The sequence below is a fragment of the Equus caballus genome, chromosome X (assembly GCF_041296265.1).
Source record: "Equus caballus isolate H_3958 breed thoroughbred chromosome X, TB-T2T, whole genome shotgun sequence".
NCBI classification, from domain to species: Eukaryota; Metazoa; Chordata; class Mammalia; order Perissodactyla; family Equidae; genus Equus; species Equus caballus.
In genome coordinates this window covers 64,932,668-64,944,839 of record NC_091715.1, presented here as the reverse complement: position 1 = coordinate 64,944,839, position 12,172 = coordinate 64,932,668, and the positions used below count along the sequence as shown (strand labels likewise).

The following is a 12,172-nucleotide window of genomic DNA, read 5'->3' as shown; positions in this document are numbered from 1 at the left end:
TGGTTTGTCTTTTCATTTTTTAACGGTGTCTTTTGCAGAGCAGAAGTCTAATTTTAATGAGGTCCAGATTATCAATTGTTTTTTTCATGGATTATGCTTTTGGTGCTGTATCTAAAAAGTCATCACCAAACCCAAGTTTACTAGATTTTCTCCTATGTTATCTTCTAGGAGTTTTATAATTTTACGTTGTATGTTTAGGTCTATGACCTCTTTTGAGCTAATTCTTGAGAAGAGCGTAAGATCTGTGTCTAGATTCATGTTTTTGCATGTGGATGTCCAGTTATTCTATCACCATTTGTTGAAAAGACTATTCTTTCTCCATTAATTACCTTTGCTCCTTTGTCAAAGATCAATTGACTATATTTGTGTGGATCTATATCTGGACTCTCTATTCTGTTCCATTGATCTATTTGTCTGTTCTTTCACTAATACTACACTGTCTTGATTACTGTAGCTTTGTAGTAAGTCTTGTAGTCGAGTCTGAACTTCAGAACCAGTTTGTCAATATTCACAAAATAAATTGTGGGGATTTTGATTAGGATTGCATTGAATCTATTGATCAAGTTGGGATGAACTGACATCTTAAAAATATTGAGTCTTCCTATTCATGCACATGGATTATCTCTCCATTATTTAGATCTTTGATTTCTTTCATCAGATTTTTTTCTTTTTTTTCCTGAGGAAGACTAGCCCTGAGCTAACTGTTGCCAATATTCCTACTTTTTTTTGCTTGAGGAAGATTAGCCCTGGGCTAACATCTGTGCCAGTCTTAGTCCACTTTACATGTGGGTCACTGCCACAGCATGGCTGATGAGTAGTGTAGGTCCACATCTGGGATCCAAACCCATGGACCCAGGCTGCCAAAGAGGAACGTGCTGAACTTAACCACTATGCCACAGGGCTGGCCTCAATCAGAGTTTTATAGTTTGCTCATGCAGATCTTGTACATATTTTGTTAGATTTATTCCTAAGTATTTCATTTTTTTGTGAACTCTATTTTAACAGTTTAAGCAATAATTTTTTGGTGTAGTCCCTACACCTGCAGCATCAATGTCACTTGGGAAATTGCTAGAAATGCAGGTTGTTGCCCCCCCAGACCTATCTGGGACTTAAATGTGGAAGTTCGTCAATATTTGTTTTTATTAGGAGTGTGAGGGTAAAGTGGGAACTTTGTAGAGGACTACAAAGAGGTCCACTTTCCCTTTTTCTCCCGATGACATCCTATTGGCAGCTCAGTTTTGTTAAGCTCATTTATTCCAATAGTAAGAGTTCTTTAATCTGTAATCACACTTCCTTTTCAAAAGTGTGGTACTGGCTTCTCAAAATACTGCTACCATTTCATCTAGGCTCCTAGAAAAGTCGGATTGAGGGCAAGGCTTGGAGGGAGGGGAATTAGAGACTTAGGCTCTAATAATGGCTGTGCCACTAACTTACTTGACTTCAGACTAATCACTTTATTTATTGAGTCTCTCTTTCTTTATATGTAAAATAAGGAAAAGAATCCCCATCTCCCAACAACCCCAAGGTTGTTGTAACTACTCCAAATGATATAATGAATATGGAAGTGGTTTATGAATAACAAAGGACACTGATTATATGTGTTGTTTCTAGTTATCTTTTGTTGCCCCCAAGATCCTGCTTGTGGAAACTTGACTTGGAATTTCTTTAGTTTAAGAGATTTGCTTCTAAGGATACTAAGGAAAGACCAAGATTGGTAGTTTCCCTGGAGCCTGGTAGACAGCCCACTAGCTAATCCACACTCTTATAAATGTTTTCTTCTGCCTGAAGAGTTTGTGGACTGCTGCCAATGTTGCTCTCAAAGGCATTTGCCCCCATTTCATTCAGATATCATTAGAAAGCTCAGCTGTGCTTCTCTTCAGCCTTAGTTGTTCCTTGATCTCTTTTATTCACCCAATTACAAAGCTCTAAAATATTGAAGTAGGATCCATCTTTTGAAATGTTGTTTTTCTCACCATTCTTGCTGGCTCTTTTCCACAGGACTGACTCACTTTCTTCTGTCCTTAATTATATTGTGCCCTTTTGTCCCTACAACTCTTCAATCATGTATTGAATGTTGGCTCCCCATTTACTACTTAATTCCAGGAATGCTGTGAAGGTTAGGCTCAATGAGGGCCTTTCACAACATGCCAGGAATTCATTGCTTTGCTGCACCTCTCCCATTTCCTGGAACTGTGGTAAAAGGACTCCTGTACCCCAATATGGATAATCTGCGAGGTGTTAAGCAGTTTTTTATCCTTTATGTAAGAAGCCAAAAGAAGCTTTAGAAGAACAGGATGGAAGTTCACAACCCTAGCATGTGGCAGTTGCAAATGTCTAGTCATTCTCCTAAATGAATTTAAATTGTGGAAGGAACTATGGAGGGAAGAAATGAGGAGGAGCATCCCAGCTGTGATTTCTTAAACAGTACCTTGGGGGAGGTTGTAGTACCTCAGACGGTCACCCTTAAAAGTCTGGGTAACAGACTTCCTGTATTATTGAGGATAAGATGCTTGCCTAGATACATTTCTGACTCTAAATGGGACCTCTGTTGGCACTATGTAAGGTCTGTCTTTGAGGACTGCCAAGAATGACCTAAAGAGGCCCATAATATTTCAAACAGTACATCCTCAATGCCTTCTTTTGGTAATTGGTTAACCATCAAAGATTTACGAGCAATCCTGTACTACTGGATTGAATACCATTCTCTATTCTGCTAAATGCTCGATCTAGTGTTAATTTGGGCTTCGTTCAATAGGAACCTGATTAGATAAACTCACTAATGTGTTTAGAGTGTCACTTATCATGCTGGGGATTGTACCCTAAGATAGCAGGTAAGAGCTTTTCTCCTAGAGAGTTTACAATATGGATGCAGTGATCAGAAAGTTAAATAAAGGCCAAGTTTACTTAAAAGTTTAGTTGCTAGACTTCTAAGGGGTTTAAGGATAAAATAGCATGAAAAAGAAAAAAAAAAGTCAAGTTTCAGTGTGACCTTTTCTTACATCTCTAGCTCTATGTTCTAGTAGAAAGTAGTATAATAATGAATGAGTGTCAAAGAAAGGAAAAAGTTCAGAGTATCTATTTGTGTTGTATGAGACTAGGAGCAGTATTGCCAAAGCAATTAAGGGAAAACTATGGATTTCGATTTCAGTGAATCATATACTACCTTCCTAGACTAAGACAGGGCCAAATATGTAAAGCGCAGTGGCCTTATGGACCCTGTGTGAGAAGTTGCTGGCACCCTTGCTTATGCAAGAAAATTCCCCTTGTATCATGAAAAACTGGCAACTCTGCCATCTCTGGGGTGCCTGCATATTTAAGGGCTCAGCTGAATATTCATACAGAGGTTTGACACATACTACTCTCTTTAGAAGTGACATATTTGTTTCTTGTTCAAAGGCAAGCTTCCTCAGTGTTTCCAGGTGGCCGTTCTTTATGTGTTACCTTTGTGAAACTGGAAATAATTTTTCTAATTATCTATTGCTATATAATAATCTATTCCAAAACTTAGTGTCTTAAACGAAAACAATTTTGTCTCATTATTTTGCGGGTTAGGAATTCAGGCAGGGGCCCCTGTACTAGATCTTTGACACTGATGACTTAATTTTTTTACAGGTAGGTGCACAAAGTTGATGGCACATAATTTGCAATCCATGGAAATGTAGAGTGTGGTGGGTAAGAGAGACAGGCTGGTACTTTTAGTAGAAAAATTCTTGTTTTCAATCAAGGAGAGTCACGGGTGTCTTTATTTTTGATACCAGGGCTGCTAGTGGAAATTTGATTGGATGAGAGTTTCCCCATTTAGTTGAACCTTGAATCATACCTGGACACAAAACAGAAGGCCCAAAGTGCCTGCAGGACTTGGATAAAATATGTACTAATGCCCCAACTTGCCATGTTTTTTGGTGGTAATTTAAAAATTGATTCTTAGGGGGCTGGCCCCGTGGCCGAGTGGTTAAGTTCGCGCGCTCCGCTGCAGGCGGCCCAGTGTTTCGTTAGTTCGAATCCTGGGCGCAGACATGGCACTGCTCATCAGACCACGCTGAGGCAGCGTCCCACATGCCACAACTAGAAGAACCCACAACGAAGAATACACAACTATGTACCGGGGGGCTTTGGGGAGAAAAAAGGAAAAAATAAAATCTTTAAAAAAAAAAAAATTGATTCTTAGTCTGGAGAATACAGGACTGGTCAAAACTGGCTTTCTACTCTGTCTTCTATTTTTGTTTTGAAGATATATCTTGTCTTACTGACATTTTATATCTCATCTAACAAGGAAGCCAGTGCCTCATTTTCTCGTTTTGTAATATATCAAAATTAATGCAATGAGCCCTTAAATCCAGCCCTTTAGATATGTTCTCTAAGTCCTCCATTAAAGTGCATCTAATTCACACTGCTGAAGAAACAAACCCCACTTGTTGCCTTGGACAGATGCAATCTCCCAAAAGGTTTAAATGAAGACAAAACTTTGTATATCTCTACCTGCCCACTGAACAAGGAATCCAGTTTGGAGATGATGTGTTTATATCTCGAGAACCATATTAATGTCAGTATTTTTAGTACCTGGACAGGCTGTTCATATCAGCTTCTAAGCATCTATAGTTAGGTAATTTGAAGGCTTGGTCCAGTATTCTCTGTGACGCTGTAATACACTCCAAGGTCTGAAGGAAATGTTTTGGTTTTATGACACACCAGGGCAGGCCTGGAGACAATTTATGCTGGGATTTATCCTAATGCTATTACTGCTAACTCATTTGCCTCCCATGAAATGGTTTGCATTTGGTGCAATTGGCCTTTTCGTGTATTTTCCATTCCCTTTCTCTTCTCTTTTCCACATATACTTCAGGCCTCCCCTGTCTGTTTCTGGACATGACTCCGGATATTTTTCGACTAAAAACTCAGATAAGACTACCAGTAAAGTTACAGAGAAATACTCCTAAAGTTCCGTCTCTCATTTCCTCTTAATGCATTTGATTTTAAGAGACCAATATGGGAATAAAAGACAGTAACAAAACCCAACAACCCAGAAAACTAGTTAACATTTTGCAGGATGGTGTATTACAAGGAAATGCCCTAGTAATAAGGAATCTTGAATCTGAACCTTGCTAATTTAAAAGTTGTTTTGTGTTTTTTCTTTTTCTCTAGGTACATAATGCTAGTGATTTGCTGATCAAACCCCTGGAAAATTTCCGGAAGGAGCAAATAGGCTTCACCAAGGTACATTTTCTCTACATGCATAAGATATTTTTTATAGCAATTGAGTAGTTGTTTGGGCTACCATTCTTTCCTCTTCAGGGATGAGGAAGGTTTGTCTCTACAAGAAAATTCATCATCAAAAATGATGAGAAAATCTGGAATTGGCTCCTGGCTGTGTTTCCAACTAGCTCTGTAACTTTGGACAAGATACTTCCCCTTTTGGAGCTTCAGTTTCTCCATCTGGAAAATGAGGAGGTTGATAATAATAGCTATTCTTTGAAGACTACTTACTATGTGCTGAGCACTGGGCTAGATGCGTTACATTCATTCTCTAATTACAACAATCCTGTGAGGGTCTGGTATTATCCCCATTTTACAAATGAGGCAGCTGAGGTTTGGGCAAGATAAAGAACATGACTAAAATTATATAGTTAGTAAGTGACAGTAGCCAGGATTTAGATCTGAGGATCTTTTTAGCTTCAAATCTCACATTCTTTCCATTAAGCCATACTATTTAGATCTGTACTGTCCAATGTGGTAGCCAATTGCTATACAAATAAAATAAAATTAACAACTCAGTTTCTCAGTCATGCTAGTAACATTTTAAGTGCTCAATAGCCACATGTGACTAGTAGCTACTATATTGGATGGTGCAGATATAGAACATTTCCATCATTGTAAAAATTTCTATTGGACAGCACTGTGCCAGATATTCTCAGATTGCTTCCAGCTTGACCACCCATGGATCGCTCTGATATTTCAGTGTCATGTAAAGTGGTATGAATAATTGTCAAATTTATTCTTTTCAGCTAGATGTGGGCCTATTTTGTGAGTTCTAATATATATGCAACATGTAACCAAGATAGTCTACCAGAACTAGATGTAGCATCTTGACCAAGCATCTGGCCCTTTTAGGACTAAGAACGCCATCCAGTGGTTATTATCTGGAATATCATCACAAGCAGTTTGGATCAAGGATATGAAAGTAGCAGGCTCTGAGAAGAAAGAGCACAATAGTGGATGTGTTCCCAGTGCTCGATATCATCAGTCAGGTTGACATGGGCATTATTTGAGTGACTGGCATTCAAGCAAAATGAGTTCTCTGGATAGCCCAGGAATTCTGGATTTCACGTGGTTCATCTGGAATCTCATTAACTTAAATACTTAATTGGGAAAGTATATGATTGGAGGAGAGAAGAGCCTTTAAAATCACAAATGTGCTATGAAAATAATTAACTACTTAAGTGACATGACAATTGTTACATAACAGTGGGGAAAAAAGGATGAAGAAGGACCGGTAATGTGAAAACCCTCACACCTGGTTTAGTTTCATTCCTGGATGAGAATAGGAAAAAGGAAAGTAAGAATATGCTGCAGTGGTTGACCTTATGTTATCTGAGGGAAAGGAAACAAATTTCTATTATATACTTCCTATGTCTCAGGCCTGGGCTGAGGATTTTACATATGCTGTCTTCCTTAATTCTTACAGCAAACTTGTGAGGTACGATGTATGATATCCATTATCCCAGTGAAGAAACTAAGACTCAGAAAGGTGAAATTCCTATCAGTCTTTTTTTTCTCCTACTTCTTTACCAGTGGGGCCAGCCTGCACACCTACAAAGAAGGTGACCAACTCTCAGTGTGAGAGTCATTTTCAAGAAACTATCTAGAATTATCCTAGTAGTAAAATTTAGGGTAGTAAAGAGAGCACTGAACTATGGACTAGAAAATGTAGCTTCCAGTCTACTCCTGTGTGTTATCAATTTACTACCTCTCATTTCCAACACTCCTAAATACCTGTTCTATGAAAATGGAGAGAATTCCCTTAAGCATCTCTCCTTTTACAGTGAGCAAGACGTTAAGCTTTCTCAATAGAGCGTGCTGGAGGGATATTGCAGGAAGAAGGGGCTGTCCTGAAGTTGCTGGCTGCTGCTGCACAGTGGGTCAGTAGAGTGGGAGTTTGATATCCGGTGGGGCTCTGACCCAGCCACACACCCAGAATACATGGTCCCTCAATGACCTTGAAGCCTCTGCCTCGCCTAGTGATAATCTTTCTGCAGGTCTCTCAGTCTCTTTCTGAACGCCTCCTCGCCCATGTTGTCTCCTAGCTTCCCTCTGTACGCCCCACCCCCCATGCGGCCCACCTGCTGACTGAAGGTTTATAACAGAGCTGCTGCTCCCTCCTTCCTCTGCCAGCCCCCAAACAGCCTGCTTGTGCCATAGGAGGTTCCCACTGAGGAAGGCTGGGCCCGTGAAGCTCACCTGCAACCTAGTGTGCCCATCCTCTCTATATACCTATTCCACTGGTTGCTGATTGTTCCCCACCTGCACTCTGGAGAGTTGCCTCCTGCTTACTTAATGACTGTAGACCACCGGGCCAAACCAGCAAACTTCTCTGCTATTCAGTAGCGTAAATTATACCTTTTCCAGTGAGATCTGAACTCCTTCCAAATTTTTCCTTCCTTGGGTACCTTCCCTCAGCCTTAGGGTGCCATATAGAATTTCCTTATATCTTAGAGTTACTTTTTTTTAGCTTAATAAGTTTGTAGTTTAATAATTCTTTATATTGGTTTCTGTCTCTTAATTGGGCCCAGATTGATAGATACATCCAGCACTGCTGCTAGTTGCTTCTGTGACTTTATTGGTAGTGGTATGTGCTTTGTTAGGCCCTTACAAATATAGGTGTATGTTCTCATTTGAACCTCAGAACAACCTTGTAAAGTAGAGGTCATTATCCTTTGTTTACGGCTGAGGACATGAAGGCTCACTGAGGGGGAGTGTCTAAGGTCATCCAACCAGGAAGTGGGAGAGCTTGGATTTAAATCCATTTCTCCTGGTTTTAAGTCTAGGACTCGTTCCACTTTATGAGAGATATCACTTCTCTCTTGGCTTCAGTTTTCTCATTTGTACAACAATAACAATGGACAAATAATTCCTTATCTAATCTTCTCTTTGAGATTCTAAGGATAATTAACTAAATGTGTATCTATTGAGTAGTAGAAATTGGCTGGTCAGAACTTAGTGTGCTGTAAATGTGAAATATATGTTAATTTTGAAGACAGTATGAAAAAATGTAAAATATCTCATTAATATTTTATATTGATTACATATTGAAATGATATTATTTTGGATATAAGTTAAGGAAAATGTATTATGGAGGTTAATTTCACCTATTTTTCCTTTTGTGAAAATACCTACTAGAAATTTTAAAATTATAGATGTGGCTTGCATTATCTTGCTATTTTGTAGAACTGAGCTACACAAAGTAATTACCTTTGGTAGAGAGCTTCTGCCATTTCATGGGCTCTCTGGGTCCAGAATCAAGAGGAGGCAGTATTTGAAGAAAATTCATATACACATAGACATAGAATTAATTAAATTAGTTAACATATATAAAGTTCTTAGAACAGCACCTGGTAAATAATAAGTATGAAATAAGTGTTTTTTGTTATCACCATCATCATCATCATCATTATCAGTATTATTGGCAGCAAAACAAGGAAAACAGAATGCTCTTCATGAAACTGTCCAATTGATGATGGAACTTAGATTAAAAAATCGAAAGAAGAGAAGTTAATGAGTGAGGCATAAGGAGAAGGGTTGGGACAGTGAATGTTCCCCAAGTGACTACTGGTATATGGAGAAGTTTCTTGTCACCAGGTCTCCAGATCTCTGTCTCTGGCTCTGTAGGATGTGGAAGATGTCTTTTTGTCAAAGAAATTAAAAAAAAACAATTCAAAATAACAGAGTTCTGGGAAGTAAGAGAGGACACCTTCTGAACAAAGTCATCCTGTTGTTCAAACAGGATTAGCCTTTTCAAATGACACAGATGCTACTACCTCTTGAAATTATAAATGTCTCATGTGAAATCTGTGGAAAGGAGATGGGGCAACCATGGAGGGGAGTGACTTGTGATACTCAAATAATATTCTTCTCCTGTGGCTCCTTTATGGACAGATTTTGAGCTGCTGGTCAGGGATGGTTTTGCTGGGTAATGAAAGTCACTCTGTTTGCAGAGTCCAGTGAATTCTGTTGTCACTTCAGCTTGGGTGGCTGGGTCCCATTGGACAGGCTCTTTCAATAGTCGGAACCTCAGAAGGCTATTTTGTACCTGAGTCACTTCACAAAGACAACAGTTCCTAGCAGATTAGCCATTCTGTGATGGCTTGGGCACTAGCTTCTGTTATACAATAGCTTCTAAATGGCCGTCAGATGATTGGCTTCCCAAGCATAGAATCATGGGCCAGATGATCTCACAGGTATTATCTCCATCAGAGGTTTTTTTCCCAGGAGGATGCTGGTAGGGCTTCTAACTCTACTTTAGCCAGAGCAGTTTCCCTTGGATCTGTTTTATATAGTGGACTTTTGGGGCAATATTTCTTTTTAAAACAGGTCTCTATTGGTTAAAAATTTGCAAACTACCTCTTTATGCTAAAACCTGATAGATCTCCCTTTTCCAATTAAATAGGATATGTCTTTCAATCTCTGTATGGCCGTTTGGATATTTATGCAATTATATGGACATCTACTCTTCTAATTTTAATGTGTAATCTACAGTTTCATCAGACTAACCCCACTTTACAATCTTTAAGTTTTGAAAAAATACTGTTTAGCTTTTCATTCTAAGAATTGAAATATATACAAGACACACATACACATATAATTAAAATAGTATAAGATCAATAAAGAAAGTCAACAGTCTCCACTCTTTCCCCACTCCTCAGAGGCATCCATTTTTAACCATTTTTATTTCTATTCTTTTGGTAGTTACTTTCATATTTTTTTAAAAAATGTGCTTGTATTGCTATTTCTTGATTTGTGGACTTTAGAAATTATTTCTTCATGCTATAAATACAGAAGATCGTTGCTCACACCTCCCTCTTTACCTCTCCTTCCAATTTCTGATAATTATAACATCCTTTTATTTCTTATATTGCTTACCTCTGGTACTTTTAGTTATGTACTTGAACCCCTATTTCTTATTGCATCAGCTTTTTACTACAGCTTTGTAAGATGAAGATATTTGCACCTCTGTGTTCCTTTACTACCTTTTAACCCTCAACTTTTGTCAGCCACACCTTCACTTATCACTGTTAGGGTTGATAACATTACTTTTCTAGTCTGGACCTTAATTACATCTTGTTGGTAGTTATTATCAGCCTCATTTTACAGTGGCAAAAGCAAGTGACAAATCTAGGATTTGAACTCAAGTTTCTTGGCTCGGAGTCCATGAACTTTGACATTTCTTATATTGGGTTAATATAAGTATTAATTTCTGTTGGCTAGGTTAGATCAAGGATGATTCCCTTCTTTATCCTTTCTCCTAATTTCTTGTCTACTAGGCTTAGAGTTCTTTGTCCACCTACTCTAGACTCCTGTTTACTTAACTTCTTGTATCCTTCTCACCTCTCAAAAGTCCCAGCACATGCAAAGATTGTGAGTCATCCCCCATGTGTATATATTAGCCATCACTTGATTAGCAGAACCCTTCATACCACTGCTCCTCTTCTGACCACCATGCAACTTTCCCCCAACCCACGGCCCCAAGGTCAAGGGAGGACAAACAAGGCTCAGTCCAGCTCTGTTCATAATGAGTCTTTCATCCTGTAGTCTAAAATGCTGGGCTGTGCATTGGAGATGACAGAATAAAGACCTAGTCACTCTCCATAGACACATGACAGGGAGAGTATTTGTACCCTTTGATTCATATTTTTTGGATCTTGTCAGAGTTGCCCACAGTACGATATTTTCAATTCTCTTTCAAGGATACCCTTGCCAGAGAGGAACAGCCACTGAATTGAGCCTTTGTGTGGTCTCTGATGGGACCAGGACCAAATCATCTAAAACATCTGAGTCTGCATTTAACTCACTTTTTGGAGAGTTGGAGCTGGTTTGGAAGCTCTGATTTAGTGTGTTCTCACCCAACAGATGGCAGGCAAGAAGGCATAAACAGCAAGACATGAGGTTGTGGGTCTTGTTGCTGTTTCTTCTCCATAAACAAAGATTATAGAAAGAACTTTAGGAAAGGGGACTGTTCTGGAGGTAGATGGGATTGAAAAAATACAGAAGATGAAACAATGCACAGACTTGATAGTCATGGTAGATGAAGCCAAAAGTATTAGTCTGCCCTGCATTCCAAAGGCCAGAGCATGCTCTAGGAGAGAGGGCAAAGAAGCAGCAGCAAATCACTATCAACAGCTGCAAACAATTTGAATTTCAAATCTCCCCCACCTCATTTGGATTTCAGTGGCTGCAAGAATGCATTAGCAGGAAGAGTCAAGTAGTCAAGGTGCCCAAGAGCTAAGCTATGTGACAGTAATCCATAAGTGATTTTCAAGCCAACATCAAATATTTTACAAGCTTTGTAATAACAATTACCACCTACCAGGTACTTGCTATATGTTATCTCGGTTAAGCACTGTTATCCACATCCTATAGATGAGAAAGTCAAGACTCATAATGGCCAAATAACTTGTCCAAGGACACAAAGTTATTAACAGGAGCAAGCTTCAATCAGATTTTTATTACTCCAGGAACTGTACACTTTCGACTACATTGCATTCTGAACCCAGCTTTCTAGGGCTTGTATGGAAGGATTAAAATAAATATTAATAATGCCTATCAATAATTGAATGGGTAAAAGTGACAAATTCACATTACAGCCATGAGAATGAATGAACTAGAGCTGTTGTATACCACATGCATGAATCTGACAAATAAAAGGTCTAGGGGAAAAAAAGCCAGTCACAAAAGATTACCTGCTATATAAGCCCATTTCTATATAGTTCAGAAACAGACAAAACTGGGGCCAGCCCCATGGCCGACTGGTTAAATTCGTGCGCTCCGCTGTGGTGGCCCAGGGTTTCGCCCGTTTGGATCCGGGCGCGGACATGGCACCACTCCATCAAGCCACACTGAGGCAGTATCCCACGTGCCACAACTAGAAGGACCCACAACTAAAATATACAACTATGTACCA

At 39.1% G+C, this 12,172-nt stretch overlaps 1 protein-coding gene across 2 annotated transcripts in view; it reads left to right on the top strand.

Moving 5' to 3' along the window:
- Window positions 1-12,172, top strand: part of OPHN1 (oligophrenin 1) — a 503,637-nt gene that overhangs the window by 243,712 nt on the left and 247,753 nt on the right. For both annotated transcript variants that reach the window (XM_005614235.4, XM_014728949.3), the window contains exon 5: window positions 5,143-5,214. In XM_005614235.4, coding sequence (XP_005614292.1) covers window positions 5,143-5,214 — 72 coding nt within the window. The remainder of the gene's footprint in view (window positions 1-5,142; window positions 5,215-12,172) is intronic.